We start from the raw sequence: 16,105 nt of genomic DNA on the forward strand, positions 1-16,105 counted from the left end.
CAAAAAATAACAGCCATGTTTTTGTTTGTAAAAGCTAGTCAAGAGATAAAATTGCTCATTAAGGAAAAATACAAATGGTGGCGTTAGTTAAGCTAATCGTGTTTTATTTTTCCTAAAATTGTTTGTTTCTTTGGGGAAACATCAATAGTTGGAGTGTTTCTGCCCTCCAAAGGTAGTAAACAATAAACAACAACTATGTCTTTGTTTGCAACTGCGAGTCCAAAGATAAAATTGCTCATGAAGCAAAAATGCTAATGCTAGTCATGCGTGGTGTTAGCTAAGATAGCCATGTGTTTTATTTTTCCGAAAAGATTCTATTTTTCTGAGGAGTCTCAAAATTGGAAATGGTCCAAATTCCAAAATCTCGACACAAGAAAAAAGCTCAAGTGAATCACCGAAGAAGGGTCAGTTAGCGTAGCAAAGTTGTTTACTATCATTTGAAATAAAGGTTGGAGTGTGCTAATCCTGGAGAAAACAATTAAAAGTGAGCAAAAAATAGTAGACTGCCGAATGCCCCCGAATTTGTGCATGTATCGCGTAATCCTTTTGAGATGGAAGACGTTAATCCTCTCATTATCTGTGCCCACAACACGCGCCAAGTGCTTCACAGACACAATTTGAGAGGTCGGCGTTTGTCCTCTCATTCCGTTGATTAATTTGTGATTTGGAGCTTTGTGTGTTTGCGTGCGTTCGGCCTCTCTCTGCTGGGGCGAGCATGCGGCATCAGCGAGGGCCAGATGTCTCCAGTCGTGTTGCACACAAGGACATTCAACACTGCCCTTCATGCACCGTTTCAAAATTAATCCCAAAATGGGAGCAGCCTTATCGAGGCAAGCAAATGTTTTAAGGCTGGCACTAGCGAATAATTTATCATATATTTTTTAGTATTGTTAATCGAATAATCAGATAAAATTTCATTCGTTTTGTATAAAACAAAATTTCCCCAATCATTGTTTATTAAGCAAGTATTTTGATTTATTTGGTATTATTGATGGTCATCGTTTTTAAAAAGTAAAAGCAGATGTTTGCAAATGTCTTGTTTTGATCAGAAATTTAGACAATCTTAAGTTAAACAATGGCTCGAGAGTTGTTGTCAATCAATTGCAAATTTTTTTTCAAATATGCATGATTGTATTATATTTCAGTCCCATTAAAGTAGTGACACTGTGACCTACTCGAACCGAGCCAGCAGCCTTGCACAGAATTCAACAAATAATACTTAGACACTATTGCATCATAAAGAAAAGCTTTTCCCGGCTCTTGCAGGATAAGAGGGGCTGGAAAGTTTCAAAAGTAACCTGAGGCTAAACTTTTTTTTTTACATTATAACCTTTATGTGTTGAATGAAAAGGCTGGGCAAGGCTTGCATAGGAACCGCAAACGTTCAAACTGACACGCTAACCACAAGTCCACCATGCTGTCGTTCATTTTTTTCTTCTTTCCTATTGGAACAATTGACAAATGTAACATGTGGCTCTTTTTCCCTCCCTTTCAAGTCCCTGTCCGCGTAATGGCGAGTTTTGCCAATCCCTTTGTGGCCTCTAATTGGTCCCTTGTCCAGTTGACAGCCTCAAAAACAAGGCAGCTGGCGGTTCGCTTGCTCTTTTGTTTTGATCCGCCGTTTAAACATGCGTCGTCTGAGCTTTTTTTTGTTCGCCGAGGCCTTTGTTGTCCGACCCGTCCCATTACCCGTACGAGCCTCCAACATCAACACTTCAGAGCAGCGCCGTTCATCTCGAGAGTCTCGCTCCCAAATAGGCTTCCGGGTTTGCCGGTGATTGTTTACTCCAGACACAATACGCCGACAAAAAAAAAAAAAAAAAATGGAAAATGACTCCTCTTTGCTCCCCGCACTTCTTTCACAAACAATTTATTCGTCAGCGAGTCATTTGTGATATGATTGCGCTCTGTTCTGTGTCTAAACGAGAATAACTTTGTCAAAATATCCTGTCGACTGCGAGATAATGTCCGCCGCCCTCGTGGAGTTACTAAAATGTTGATTGAAATCTCTTTTCTGGATGACTTAGGCACTGCGGGGAGATGAGATGCGGAGTTGTGTTTATTGAAAACAACCCGAAGATGATAAAACAGAGCCCCGCACTCACAATATATCATCAAACACCGAGAGACGTGCACGAGCGCTTTAAAACATTCCGAGGTCAGAGATGAGCTGGAAATAGCCCGTGACATCACTTTTGTGTAAATTTTTCATCAGTGCAGCAGTAGGCAAAACTCGAGGGGATGCCAGCGCAGCCTTTGAGAGCTCAAGTGTGAGTGCGGGCGGGTCCGTTTGCATGCATCCAACAGAAATGGAGCGTGTTCCTTTCTCCATCCAGTCCTCACCGTGGCTGGATTAACACTTCATGTTTAAGTGGCACCATTTGGATTTTCATTTATTTATTTTTTTGCTCTCAAGGGGTACAAAGTATTGAGAGTGCTTTATTTCTTCCACATTAGGTTAAAGTCTTATCAATAATATACCGTCATTTCTGGACTATAAGACGCACTTGAATATAAATCGCAGCAGCTAAAATAGGGGAAAAATCTGGTTTTGTTCATACATAAGCCGCACTGGACTATAAGACGCAGGTGTGCTAATGTTTAATTTCTATATACAAGAGAATATGCACAAATCATCCAATATCATAAAAATCATGAAAAATCCATAGATAAGCCGCACCGGAGTATAAACCGCAGGGTTCAAAGCTTGTGCGAAAAAATAGCCGTTTATAGTCTGGAAAATACAGCATCGTAAATTAATATAGTCATCCAAAATCCATTCACAATATTTGACACAGTTGTGTTGAGCGATCGTAAGATTGAGATTGGCACCGGGTTTCCCAGCCTTGTTTTCCAAACGTGCATCTACCGAACGGAATTAGACAGAGGGACGAGCAGAGGAGAAGTGACAGTCTGCGTGATTGTGTCTAAATGGAACAATCAGTATAGTTCAACACGTTGAGATAATGCCATTATTCATCCACCGCGTCGCTTAGCGGACTCCCGGCCAAGAGACGCAGACTCAATGGTTGTTTCCCGCTTAAGAAATTGATCGTCACGTGAATTTATGTCAAGCTCCGCGTCCTCGATAGCGTCGGGATTTAGTTAGCCTGCTTTTCACTGTGGATTTAAAATGGGATTATTCACGGCCATGATGTCGCTAGGCATGTAATTGAATGTTGGAGAGATATTTTTCCCCCCCCCCTCGAGATTTTCCACATTTTTTAACGGATTCATTAACAATGTCAAAATATTCAATTTGAGCATCCGCAAATTTCCACTTTTCCGACAATTTTCAAAAAAAAAAAGAAGAAAAAATGAATGGGGACAATATTGCTCCATATTTTTTCTTCTTACTCAAGTATTCAATTCAATGACTATTTCATCCGTCCTTGAATATGCGTGTGTCATATGTAAACACGGAGCAATATGCAATATGCCCGCGCTATCTTTGAAATGTCACAAGGTGATGGCAGGCTAATTGCCGCATAGCGAAGAGCACGGCCAATTGCAAAACTCAATCACTCCCCTGCAGTAACGCGCACGTACGTGCACACACACTTATGCAGCCGCACACTTGTGCACACACAAGCAAGTGTTGACATATTGCGAGCATCTGGCTATGTTTGCCCACACTTCACCTGTGCGACCCTGCTAAAATGTCACCCAAAAGCAACATTCCAGCCATTTATCAGACTGTACGCACACACACTCTCTAGTGGAGAAGTGAGAGCATCTGTCCACTGCAAATGCCACACAGGGCAACCTTAATTCACAGAAGAAGATGAATGTGCCTTCAAATACATTCATGGAGCTTAACATGCTGATTTTTATGAATCCCACACAGTGATAATTGAGTTGGAAAAAAATAATGTGTACTTTAAAGAAAATGACCTCATCTCATTTGAATTGTCATGTCTCGGATTTAACGAGAAACATTATTTATATTTCGAAGTGTATAGTTGCAGTCGTGATGCTCCTCTAAATGTACACACGTGATTGTCTCTGACGGTTGCTCGTGTATGTTTTAAAAATGCATCACATCTTCTCTCACACCCGGAAACACACACACTTATGTATCCTGGGCCCCCCCCCCCCCCCCCTCCCGATGCATCCTTCCAAGTCAGAGAGCACATTTGGAGCGTTTGATCACAGCCAGTGCACATTATTGAGACAATTTGCAAGCACCGCGCTCAGTATGCAGATTCCTAACTCGTTCCTCCTACACAGTCATCTTAATTGGCTCCTGCTCCATCTCCAGCAATGAAGCTTTCTGCATTTTTTTTTTGTTTTGTTTTAACTCTTGAGTTTTTTGTTTTTTTTCACTTAATTAAAATAACGTTTTCAATTCATTAATTATGGAGTGATCATCCAAATTGCCCGAAAACGTTCATGACAAGGCTCTGACTTGCAAAATCACTCATTCATTTTGTCCATTTTTAACACACGAGTGTTTTCACTCAATCAGACATGGAAACACTAATTACGACTAAATGTAACGTGCCGGAATAAAGCGGCTACAAGAACAACAATTTTTAATATGTATGATTTTTCATTTGAAACTAAAGAGGGAATTCAACAAGACGTACGTGACCTGCAATCAAGCTGCCGCAAACGTAGCCACTTGTAATTTGGACTTTTCGATTTCAATTTCCGGGGGCGTTTGACTTTAGAGCTTCCACTAAAACAATGAAAATAAACCATTGGCAATTGATTGACGGACTCTTATTATGCTTCTCTTTGTCTCTAAGAGTGAGTACTGAGAAATACCAGACAATGTTCCGGCACGTCTGACAGACGTATTCCGCCACGAATTGAAAAGTTTGAAGCGAGTTGCTAGGTGAAGCGACGCAAGAGGAGGCCGACTGACGGAATGGCACCTAATCGCGTTTCTTTGTGGGATATCCAACGGCAATGGTGGCGTTATCTCCCTTCTGCCAGACCTTGCTTAACTGCAGTATGGGACACAAGATAGCAAGGGCGCTCTTGCAAGCTACATGCCATGCAAATGAAGACGAATAAAGCCTCTATTTATATCCTGTTGGGATAACTTTAATGAGCCAGAGAGGGAAAAGTGAAAATGTCAAAACAATTATAATCTTCATTAAATTCCTCCTTAGCACTGCCTAGTAAAAGTCGGGAATTTCCCCGGCTTTTCCCAAAGTCGCCGTTATTATTATTATTTTTTTTAGCGTGTGAACGACATTGTCGTAGAACGGATGGAGTGTCAAAGTTAACCCGTGAATTTGACAAACCATCCATCTGTCCACTTTTGATACCGCTCATCCTGTTCACGACAACAAAAACGACTTGAATTGGGAAATCGCTTTTGATTGAAAAGAAACGAGTGCAATCGGATCAAATTGTTCCGCTTTGAAGAATATCGGTATATGTATCCAATCATTTTATTGCCGAGATACTATTAGAAGGAAATACAACTTTTATAGAATCGTACGCTCTTAAACTCAGCCGTACTGTATCGATTCCCATCGGAATCCCGACGAATCAAAACTGAATCGAATTGTTCCAGTTGAAACGAAAACCTCCTTGAATCACATCACTCAAAAGGTCAAGCTACAATTGTGCTGGTCGGAAGATTGACCTCTTTTCTCCGACGAGTGGCGAAAGTTGCCCGTTGACTCCTGGCCAGCTTTCTGCTGCCCACGTGACGAGCCAATCAAGAAAATGGAAGGGCCTAATGGAGAGACCAGCCATTTGTCCGAGCGCCAATCCCCCTCCCGCTAATATATTGTTTGAGCAAACGCTAACCACTGCCACCATATGTAGGATGGATGGCGTCTGTAAGGCTCTCAATCAAGCTGTCATCAGGCTCAGCCAATCGGAAGGAGGCTGGTCACCTCCAGACCTCAGCTCAAGGTTGAAGGTAGCTGACTGGGATACAGAAAACCAAATTGTCTTTAGGTGTCGTTAGGATGGTTGGGATCAACTCAACTTTGCTCCAGGTTCGTGACGGACGGGGTTCTGAATTGGCCAATCGTTTTTTTTTTTGACTGAAGTTAAATCTCAGCTTTAGCAATTTCCTTCCAGACAATCTTTCTCACACCTCGATTGCTTTTTGTACCAACTCTCAACTTGTCTTTGTGGTTTTCACACATCCCTTGACTTGGGTGTCAGCCCAAAAACTAAAGGCTGAATTTTCAGTGACAGGATCCTCAATGGACCATTTGTTTGTTGTGCTGAGTCCACACTTTTGGACCATCAATCTTTTGGTTCTGCCCTTCCCGCAAAACACTCTTCAACTTTCCTGGAGGCCAGTGATAGAGTTCCCAAATGGTCATTGCTTTTTATCTTCCACGTTAAAGCCATGCTTTTGCCCTTTTCCAAGAGGACGATCGCTCTTCCCACTTTATCGCTTACTTGCTAACCTTTTCATCTCGAGTACGATTCTTTTGTTTTTACAACTTTATCTCCCTGGACCGGCCGACTTTTCAACCCGTAGCTCTTTGGTTTTGTAATTTTGTTCTCCCTTCTTAACTTCTTTTCATCCCCAAAACTCTGCTTCTCCATTGGCCATTCATTTATTTTCTTATGATGATACATTTTCAGATAATTTTTCCTCTTACTTCTTTATCTCCTTTTTTTTTTTAATCCTCCATTTTTCTCTTTTCCATCTACGTCACATTTTCCCAAAACTCACTATCAAATCTCAATTGGCCATTTGTTTACCGACCTTCCGTGTTAAATTCACACTTTTGCAATTTGAACTCTTTATTCCTTATTTCCCAATTTATTCCCCTTGTCTCTCAAAGTTTTCCTTTTCCCTTTACTTCTTTTCACCTCCAAAACTATCAAAACTGTCAACGTCCTTTGAGACCAGTGACAGCATTTGGCAATTTTTTTTTTTCTAACCTTCCGTATTAAATCTACGATAACCTACCCACACCCTTTCCTTTGTGGCAATCTCGCTCACTTCTTTATCTCCCACTTTCTACTTTTTTCTTTTTTTTGCTCTCAACTTGTCTTTTCTCCAACCAGGTTCCCCTCAAGGCCAGTGACAAGGTTCACTCAGCCTCCATTCATTTAGTGAACAACACATGTAGCTTATAAGTGGAGAAATTGTTTCTGGGCTGTATTTATCCTTAAGGCTTTTTCAATAGCGCAAAGACTCTCGTATCGATGCGACTGCGCAATGAAGAAATGTGAATGGAACCAGGTGCTTAAGCTCCTGAAATGTGCAAGGACACGCCAGTTGAAATGTTTCCAATGCAAATCTATTGAAATTCAACTTCAAGTACACGCCAGGCAAAAGCATTTGGCACGGAAACGATTCAAGGTTGAATGTCTTTGTGCAGCCGAGCAGAGACACGAAATCGAGGAAATGAATAATAGATTGCTAATGATTAGTAATAGCCAGCACCGCGGAGACGCCCTCTCGCGAGCTTTGCCCATTATTGACCCGAACAATCGACACGGACGGTCACAAGACCCCCGGAGGATAATACCGAGCCGTGTTTGTTTGCTCCGTTTTGATTTCCTTCTAATTACATCGGGTTGCATCACCCTACCGAGATTAATTTTGATACTTTTTGCGAGATTGTCAATTCGCCCGTCTGATGCAAAGGCACGCTGTTTTTAAAGCCCAGGAATAGCCGTTGCCTTAGCAACAGCTATTACATCCAAAAATGGATTTGCGAGCGCGAGAAGGCCAAACTAATAAATGACATTCTTAAAGCCGTATAAGCCACTTTATATTGCAGTCCGACGCATTAACGTACTCTCGACTTTGCTTTATGAACAGTTACTTTCACAACTCTGCCCGATTGTCTTACTTTGAAGGGATTGCAAATCGAGCAAACGGACCAGCTGCGTTTTGTCCCTTGCTTGACATCGACAAATAGCTTTTTTTTACCCCCAAATTTCCGCACAGGGTCCTAAATCTCCTTTTAGTGCCAGAAACTACAAGGTGTTTTTTTGTGATAGGTTGGTCCAGCCTTTCAAGAAGTGTATTTCCACAAAAAGACACTTTAGAAATGCAAAGGGACAGTGCAATTTCAATCAAAGCTGGTGAAAACATAATTGTCTTTGCATCCATTCATTTTCTATAAAGCTTGTCCTCCACGGTGAGCTGGAGCCTATCCCAGCTGACTTTGGCAAAAGGGGGACACCCTGGTCTGGTGGTCCAGTCGATTACTGGCCACATGTAGACAAATAACGCATTCACACGGGTTTTTCAATTTAGAATTTTGTAACAAACATGATAACCAGTTAACCACCAAGCTGCCCACTTCCCTCCTGCTCATTTTTGTCGGTCACAATTTCCAATATTGAATATTTTCTTCACGTATTCGTAATTACTTTCTCCCACCAACTACTAAAATGTGAAATTGTCATGATTCATATCTTATCAAGCCGCGAATATACTTAGTCTAGCCAACCTGGAATTAAATTTGGGGTGGATGTGGTTTCTGAACTAAAATGAGTTTGACACTCTTGACCCGAACCAACATTTTCATCTCAGCCAGCAAAATCAGCTCGTAAATTCCCTGCCACTCTTGAAACAATTTGATTTTTTCCAACAACCATTTCCCAAAACATTCAACATTAGAGAAAGCCCAGCATGTCTGAAACGTCTTCCTGCTTAGTTAAAGATGACAAAATAATGTGGAAGTTAAATCAATGACGAGTCACCAACCTTGTCTTATAGAATATCGATTCCAAACAAGGTATTATGCGACCTGGAAAAAAGCCTCCAAACCGTAATCCGCTATTCAATATTCCAATCATTTCTTACTCAAAGGTCAATCGACGGTCCCCCTTTATGATATGATTAGCCAAATACTATCGGTGCTCTTGCTCTTACAGATCATTTTGAGAAATCCAATCCAACCCAGCGTCGACTTATCCTTCTTTCTCGCCCTCTTTCCTTTTTTCAGACATTGACGAGTGCGCTGAAGGGAAACACTATTGCAGGGAGAACACCATGTGTGTTAACACCCCCGGCTCCTTCATGTGCATCTGCCATACGGGCTACATCAGGATCGATGACTACTCCTGCACAGGTGAGTTCCTTAACGGCAACCCCGGAATGTAATTACAAGAGCTTTGTGACACCAGAGTGGCTGACCAATGAAAGAAAGCTTTGAGAAAGGACTTAGCTTGATACACTTGGCAGCAGAATAGCAACAGTGGACACAAAGAGTCTGAAATTTCAAATCAGCTTCTTGCTCCTTCCACCACTCGATAGGACGACCCAAGTTGGAGTGCATAGTGAAGACCTTAGGCTATTTCAAATCTTACCGAACCATCCAATTAGCCACGTTTTTGCAATGTAGCGTAAATATTTTTGGTCTCATTAGGAATCAATAGTCCAATCAGCATAATTGGTCCTCCGTGTGAGGATTTTCACCCAAAAAAAAAGAATCCTTCATGGACCTTCATGACCCAATATCAAATCCAACATGTTTGTCATTTTATGAGTACATCTCTCATAAGAAAAGTTTGCGTGGGATTCATGAAGTGCCACCAAAGTGCAGAATTGCTGGCACACGTGTAAATCCGTTGCCTCTTAAGATGGGCTCTTGAACTGCTAGCCGGAATGATCCTCTCGATGCCCATGCGAGGACAACTAATTGCCCCCTCAATGCCGATAAACATTTGACTGCACACACAAAATGAGAATTGTTAAGGCTCGAGCCAATGAAGCTACAGGAAAGCTAACGTCGATTCCTATCGAGAAACCTCCATACAAACTACTGAAGTGTTTTCCGATGGCGCTAGAAACTTTGAAGAGAATGTTTTCATCTGGTGTGTGAAAATACGCCGTACTCTGCGTGCGTATGAGTAGAGGAGAGAAAATGGCAGAGAACTTGAGAAAGAGAATTGCGACAGAAGGAGCAGAGCAATTTATTCTTCATCAAAGTTGAAACTAAGGTGAATCAGGCTAGAAAATGTCACTCCAGCAACATTTTGTATTCTGCTTACACTGGATATTTACAAACACGACAAAAGACATTTGATATTGAATTTAAGCATAATTCCGAGGCTTGTTTAGGCCTGAATGTCATTTTAAAAGTTGTCAATCCGCTTACGATGCAGTATTAATTCACGCAAAGACAAAAGTACAGCAAAAGTCACCTTAAATGTACTTCTGCATGAGGTCGTGCTGTTTCTTGGCTCAGCTCATTTCCAGTCCTGTTGTCATGTGGCGCGAGGTTGCTTAGCAACCAACCACACGACTTCCATAGTCAATAAATATATCCTTGTCAAAAAATACGCAAACATTTAAGCCTCTGGAAAAAAAAAACATTCTTTTTTTTTTTTTAAGTGCTTATCGTTAACATCGTCATCTACCAAGCCTGTAAAAGACATCTGCTGTTTTCCGGATGCAACAAAAACATCTCCGAGCCGTACGAATAAGAACAATACGGCGGCACCGAAGCAGCGATTCGACGACTTTTTAATCTGTGCCGCTAGCAAAAATTTATTTCCGCACTGTTCTCGCTGTCTGCCACCGTGTGCTCATTCCCCAGATTCTCTATGGAGATTAATAACCATCCCAAACCAGTGGATTAAAATTGCAGCACTGCCTCGTATGCGGGCTCTATTAAAACGGCTTCGAATCGTCGCACCGCAGTACGCCGAGGCCGCACGTCTCCTTATGAAAGTCAATATACCTGATTAAACCCGGGTGGGCTTGATGTCAAAACTCATTCGCCGCATCAGTCCAATCACAGTTGTAATCTTCAAACTGAGTTTCTGGACTATCAGCTCCCATACATTTGGCATCTAGCCATTGAGTGCCTGATAACAAATGCGCAATCATCAGGAACGAATCGGGTAGCCACAAATAATCACACTTTGCTTATGAATCGAGTTGAGCAACTTTTAATGGTGAAAAAAAAAAAGACTTTGGCTTAACTTTTCTTCCATTTTCTAGATGGAGGTCCTTGATAAGGAAATAAAATGGCCTCCAGCGTTTTACCTTTTGAGAAGCAATTGTGATCCCGCATTTGGTCAACCGCCATTTAACACAGCGAAGGAAACTTAAAGCGATTGTCAGTGAAAGCTAACATCACACCGGGCGCTCGTTTGAAAAGTTCAAATTAATAATACAGCAGGCTCCGGGGTGCGACTCTTTATGCGTTGCCTGTTTAGCACCGGTGGCGGTAATTGACAATAAGCGCGATGCTAAGCTAGCGGCTCGCGAGAGTCGGCGGCCATCGGACATCTGCCGCTGTTTGAAAAAGAGCCCGAGGGGAGTGCTGATGGCTCCAAATTGACCGCGCAAGAAATATTACAGCGGGTGGAAGAGAGACATTAAAAGCAACCCAGAGGCGGTACCTTATTGACATTGCGCATTGGCATGATGGATGAGCCTTTTTATCTCCCTCAATTGCTTGGGCCAATTAACAGATTGCAAAGTCAGCCCAAAACAATGTTGTCGTATTGACGGGGCCGGCCCGGGGTTTTCGCGCCAGACCGCCCCCCCCCGGCAAAGAGGATTAAGTTGACGGTAGTTCATTTCATGGCTCAGTGTTTATGCGGCTGGATTAAAGGGCAGATTGGCAGATTTAATCCAGACCAAACAGGACGGAGCCCCAATTTGTAGTTCTTCTCGACCCGTCGGCTCGTTTTTTACCACCCCTGCGCTGTGAGAGGTCATCGGGTCACATCCCAGAACTCTTGCACAGTGGCCGGAGTTAAAAATCCTTCCGTCATACACTGAAGTCTTCGTCTTTTACCCAGATTTTAGATTAGTCGTTAATCCATAAAAGGTGGAGGCTCGGCTCTGCACTCGCTTTGATTGTTATTAAAGCGGGGGCCGTCCAGAGGCTGTGTACGCCGCCGCGCTCGGGTTGTGTGTCCTTGTTTAATCCCGAGATAACCTGACGTGCTTTTTCTTGAGGCGCAGCAGCTTCTGACTGCGTGATGGATGGTTGACTGCAAGAAAAGACGTCGGAATGCGGGGCCTTCCCGAATTGTGCAATTAAAAAGCCAACAAATGGAAGACTGATATGATCATTAAAGTAGTGTAAACACCTCGCCCCCTCCCTACCCAAGTGATTGTTTTCACATGATGCTACTCTTGATTTTGCTATGCTAACAATGCTGTCACCCTGGGACACAAAAATAGGACCAAGAAATTTTTTTAAAACAATCACAGTTTCGAGTGTCAAAACTCGACGACGACGCATTTTCAAAGGGCTGACAATGGAGTCTTTTCACCGGGGCGGCTCAAGGTTGTCGTTTTGTCAGAGGCCGGAACGAGTCAAGCAGGAGAAGACGTTTCCATCCCCTGCTGACTGACTGTACATAATTGATTGTTTGTCTGTCTACGTCTTGAACAGCAGGAACCGGCGCCAGGGAGCAATTACCGAGTCGCTCACCTGAACCGCTCTCGGTGTAATACCCCTCTAAAATATCAAAAGAACTCAAAACACCAAAGGGGGCGGGGCCTAACGCGACCTTGATAAAACACTCCTTCCCCATTAGAGCAATTGACTGATGGAGGAAGCGCGTCCGTTCACGGGCACGTGAAGGATATTCGTTAAAAAAGGCCTCCTCATCACTCAGGCGGACGCTTGAAATGTTACGGGGTTTTTTTTTTCAATGCTGTGCTTTTTGGTTGCAACGATAAGGTTTTCAGATTACGCCGCCGCCGAAGGGATTTGAGAGACAAGAGAAACATTTCACCTCGTAAGCAAACACGGCCTAGGCCCGGGAGGAGAAAGGTTCATTAAGTGGGCACAGATTGTTCTTCTCTCCCATAAAAAAAAACTGCAGTATTCTTCCAGATGCTGCAAACAGACGGAAACTTGAGTTGTTGTTTTTTTTTTTTCAGATTTGTTACCATGTCAGTGCATTCCAATATATAAATGACGCAAATCTTTGCCTTGATGGGCAAATATTACGACTCGCATATGCGAGCAGTGGCGCAACTTCTCAATATCTGCTTTCCAGTCCACTGGAGGCCACTTTGTAAATGATGTTCCTTATCTTTTGAGAAATTAAGTGCGGGACTCCTTAATCGTTAAAATATTTATAAGGAGGTGCTGGAGGCCATGACTAAACAAGATGACTTTGCATGAAGCCATCTCTAGCCTTTAAATTTAAATGCTACACTGAATTTCACAAAGACTAACTTGCTACTTCATCTCAAATCCTGCACCTGTAAACTTGTTTACCTTTGAGATTCTTACTTTTGATTTAGCTACAGCTATTTAATGTATCATCCGGTGTATCTTTTATCCACCGTGGGAAAACAACAAATAAATACACTGCAGCATCTATTTTTGTCACTTTTTTTTGTTCTGCCTCCTGTTTATTTTGGGTGTAATTCCACCGTTGACCACCTGATGGCAGCACACAATACGTTTGACATTGTGTACGTTTTGAAAGAAGCAGACTGCTGTTACTCTTGAATGATGCCTGTGGTTTAATTTTCTAATGTACATTTTTTGGATAGAATTATTAATGTAAGTCTGAGATGATACGCTAAATGATACTGCCCCCCCCCCCCCCAATTTCGAATTAGAATGCAGAGTAGAATTTCCATAGGCTAGTGTAAACTGTTATGTTTCCACAAGAAACACTTGTCTACAAACAACATCCACGTTTGGAAGCCATCGGCTCATTGAGGAAATGACAAAGCAAAGCAGATGTCTTCATTGATGCATTAGTGCACATTAAGAAGTCCATTTACGCCTGATTTATCATTCTGTCAGCTCCCAAACAATAACAACAAATTAAAGTGAAACACCTCAAATAGATCATGACAGAAGAGATGCAAACCACTAACGTCTATTTACTTCCTCCAGAGTCGTTTCATCCAACACTGCATTGTCACGTGTTTTGTATGCATGAATTGTATTATTATTATTTTTTTAAGAGTCTTCTGTGTCCTTCCCAGAGCACGACGAGTGTCTGAGCGGCCTCCACGACTGCGACGAGAACGCCTTGTGCTTCAACATGGTGGGAGGACACAGCTGCTCGTGCAAGCCGGGCTACGCCGGCAACGGCACCGTCTGCAAAGGTACCGGGCCTGGTTTTCAAAAATACGTTACACCGCTTTGAAGCTCACCCCCCAAATGAAGTTTTAATATTTGTTCATCCGAGCTAGCACACGACGTGGGTATTATCCGCTTCATCTATCTCCACGGCATTCCATCATCTTGTGGACGCACATTAGCTAACAGCCTAAGCGTGGATGATGAACATTTTTTGCGTTAACCTTGGCAAGACTCATTCATCACGAGAAATAATATCGTGTATCACGTCGGTGAATTAGCTCTTATTCCGTATGCAAATACGTACGTACGCCGGTGCTGCTCTAATTGCATAGTTAATGCTCATTCATCCTTGTGAGTTATGACTCCGCCCATCAACCACCCCCCCCCCCTCTCGCTCTTGCTTCAGCTATGTGTGACGGCTTGTGCCAGAATGGAGGGACCTGCCTCTCGCCTAACAACTGCGCCTGTCCGCAAGGATTCACCGGCAAGAGATGTGAGACAGGTGAGAGGTGTAACTGACATTGTTGGGGAAGTGGATATATATATATATATATATTGTTAGCATTCAGCTAAGCTAACTTTAATAATAAAAAATAAAATAAAAAAATAAATAAAAAATAAAAAACAAACTAAACAAAACAATTTTATATATATATATATATATATATATATATATATATATATATATATATATATATATATATATATATTCCTTTATATATATGTGTGTATATATATATATATATATATATATATATATATATATATATATATATATATATATGTTTGTTTTTTATTTTTTTATTTTTTTATTTTTATTATTATTTTTTAAACAACTGACTTGGAAAGTTAGCTTAGCTGAATGCTAACAAACAATGCAAAACAACATTGACTCGCTAACAGTTAGCCGTAACGGAAACAATAATTGAGGGGCAGCATGTCAGATTTGCATATATCATGCATTATCATGTTGCGTATATGTGTTTGTTTATATTATGAGCATTATTATGCAGCATGAAAACACGATGCAATGTTTGAATAAGTGCTCAATCATTGCGTTGTATATTTTCCCGCGTTTAGTATCGACTTGATATGGGTTAAGGTGGCCCACCCCGCTTGATGAATAAATGCACACACTGATGTGCTTATTGGTCATTCATCTGTAATGTGTGTGCGTGCGTGCGTGTGCGGCTGCACACCCGAGTGAATAATGGCCTTGTAGCTCTTTTATTGCCACGATGGAGGATTTGTAGTGCACATGCAGCAGTATGGGAATTACTCTATATCACGCATTAATCAGCGCCGACTTCATCCTCATCGGCTCAGGCCAGAGCCATAGTCCTGATTCTCAATATGCAAGCAAAAAAAAAAAAAAAACATACGGTATTTCCTCAATGTAGTGAAGCCCGAAGGGGGGAAAAAAAACAAGTGTCCTATTTGATCCGAGACATTTAAGTGGCCCACATACCAGGCCGCTAATGTCTCCTAGAAGGCAGAAGGAAAATTGCGAAACATTACGTTAGGCCCGTACAACAAAAAAAACATTGAAATCCACACAAGCGCTCGGTGACGACGCATCCCCTCAGAAAATTAAGCAGCTGCTTTTCGGAAAGCCACAATCTCGTCTAATCACTTGCTTTCTCACTTCCAATTTCAACCTCTGGCGGAATGTCCTTCAAGAGACAAACGGCGGCGTTAATAGAAAGTCAAGTCAAGACGCTTCCCTTTGCACTTGAATGAAGGGAAGCCGGCCTCATTCCTTGCTTGGGCTATTGATTGCACATAAAGGTCCTTTTTTTTTTTATGAGCCCTTTTTTTTTTTTTTTTTAACTGCCCATCTCAAAGTAAATGAATTTTCTCCGCTGAGGAAGCAGAGGATGTCCGAGAAGGCTGTCTCGAGCCTTTCTTATACTCGCTTTACTCTTGACGGGCCGTCCTTCAAATGGCCACTTCTGTTCTTTTAATGACGATAATTCTATTCGGGCTAATTAATTTTCACATCACTCGGTCAAAGCGGAAGTGTTTTGAGCTACGCCTCGCACTCAAGAGAGAATGCTTTCCTTTTCTTTTCTTTATAAGGGTGTAATTTTCCAGCTCTTTCACTCTCAGGGGGAAATATAAGGCTCTCTGTTTGA

The 16,105-nt window shown here is 41.9% G+C and overlaps 1 protein-coding gene across 1 annotated transcript in view; it reads left to right on the plus strand.

The window, feature by feature from the left end:
• The window catches only part of nell2a (neural EGFL like 2a), a 46,349-nt gene that overhangs the window by 19,703 nt on the left and 10,541 nt on the right, over positions 1-16,105 (plus strand). The window contains exons 15-17 of the mRNA XM_085915010.1: positions 8,895-9,020; positions 13,871-13,993; positions 14,377-14,472. Of these exons, the coding sequence (XP_085771136.1) occupies positions 8,895-9,020; positions 13,871-13,993; positions 14,377-14,472 (345 nt within the window). The remainder of the gene's footprint in view (positions 1-8,894; positions 9,021-13,870; positions 13,994-14,376; positions 14,473-16,105) is intronic.

This window comes from Syngnathus leptorhynchus, chromosome 6 (assembly GCF_054491065.1).
Source record: "Syngnathus leptorhynchus isolate UIUO chromosome 6, UIUO_Slep, whole genome shotgun sequence".
NCBI classification, from domain to species: Eukaryota; Metazoa; Chordata; class Actinopteri; order Syngnathiformes; family Syngnathidae; genus Syngnathus; species Syngnathus leptorhynchus.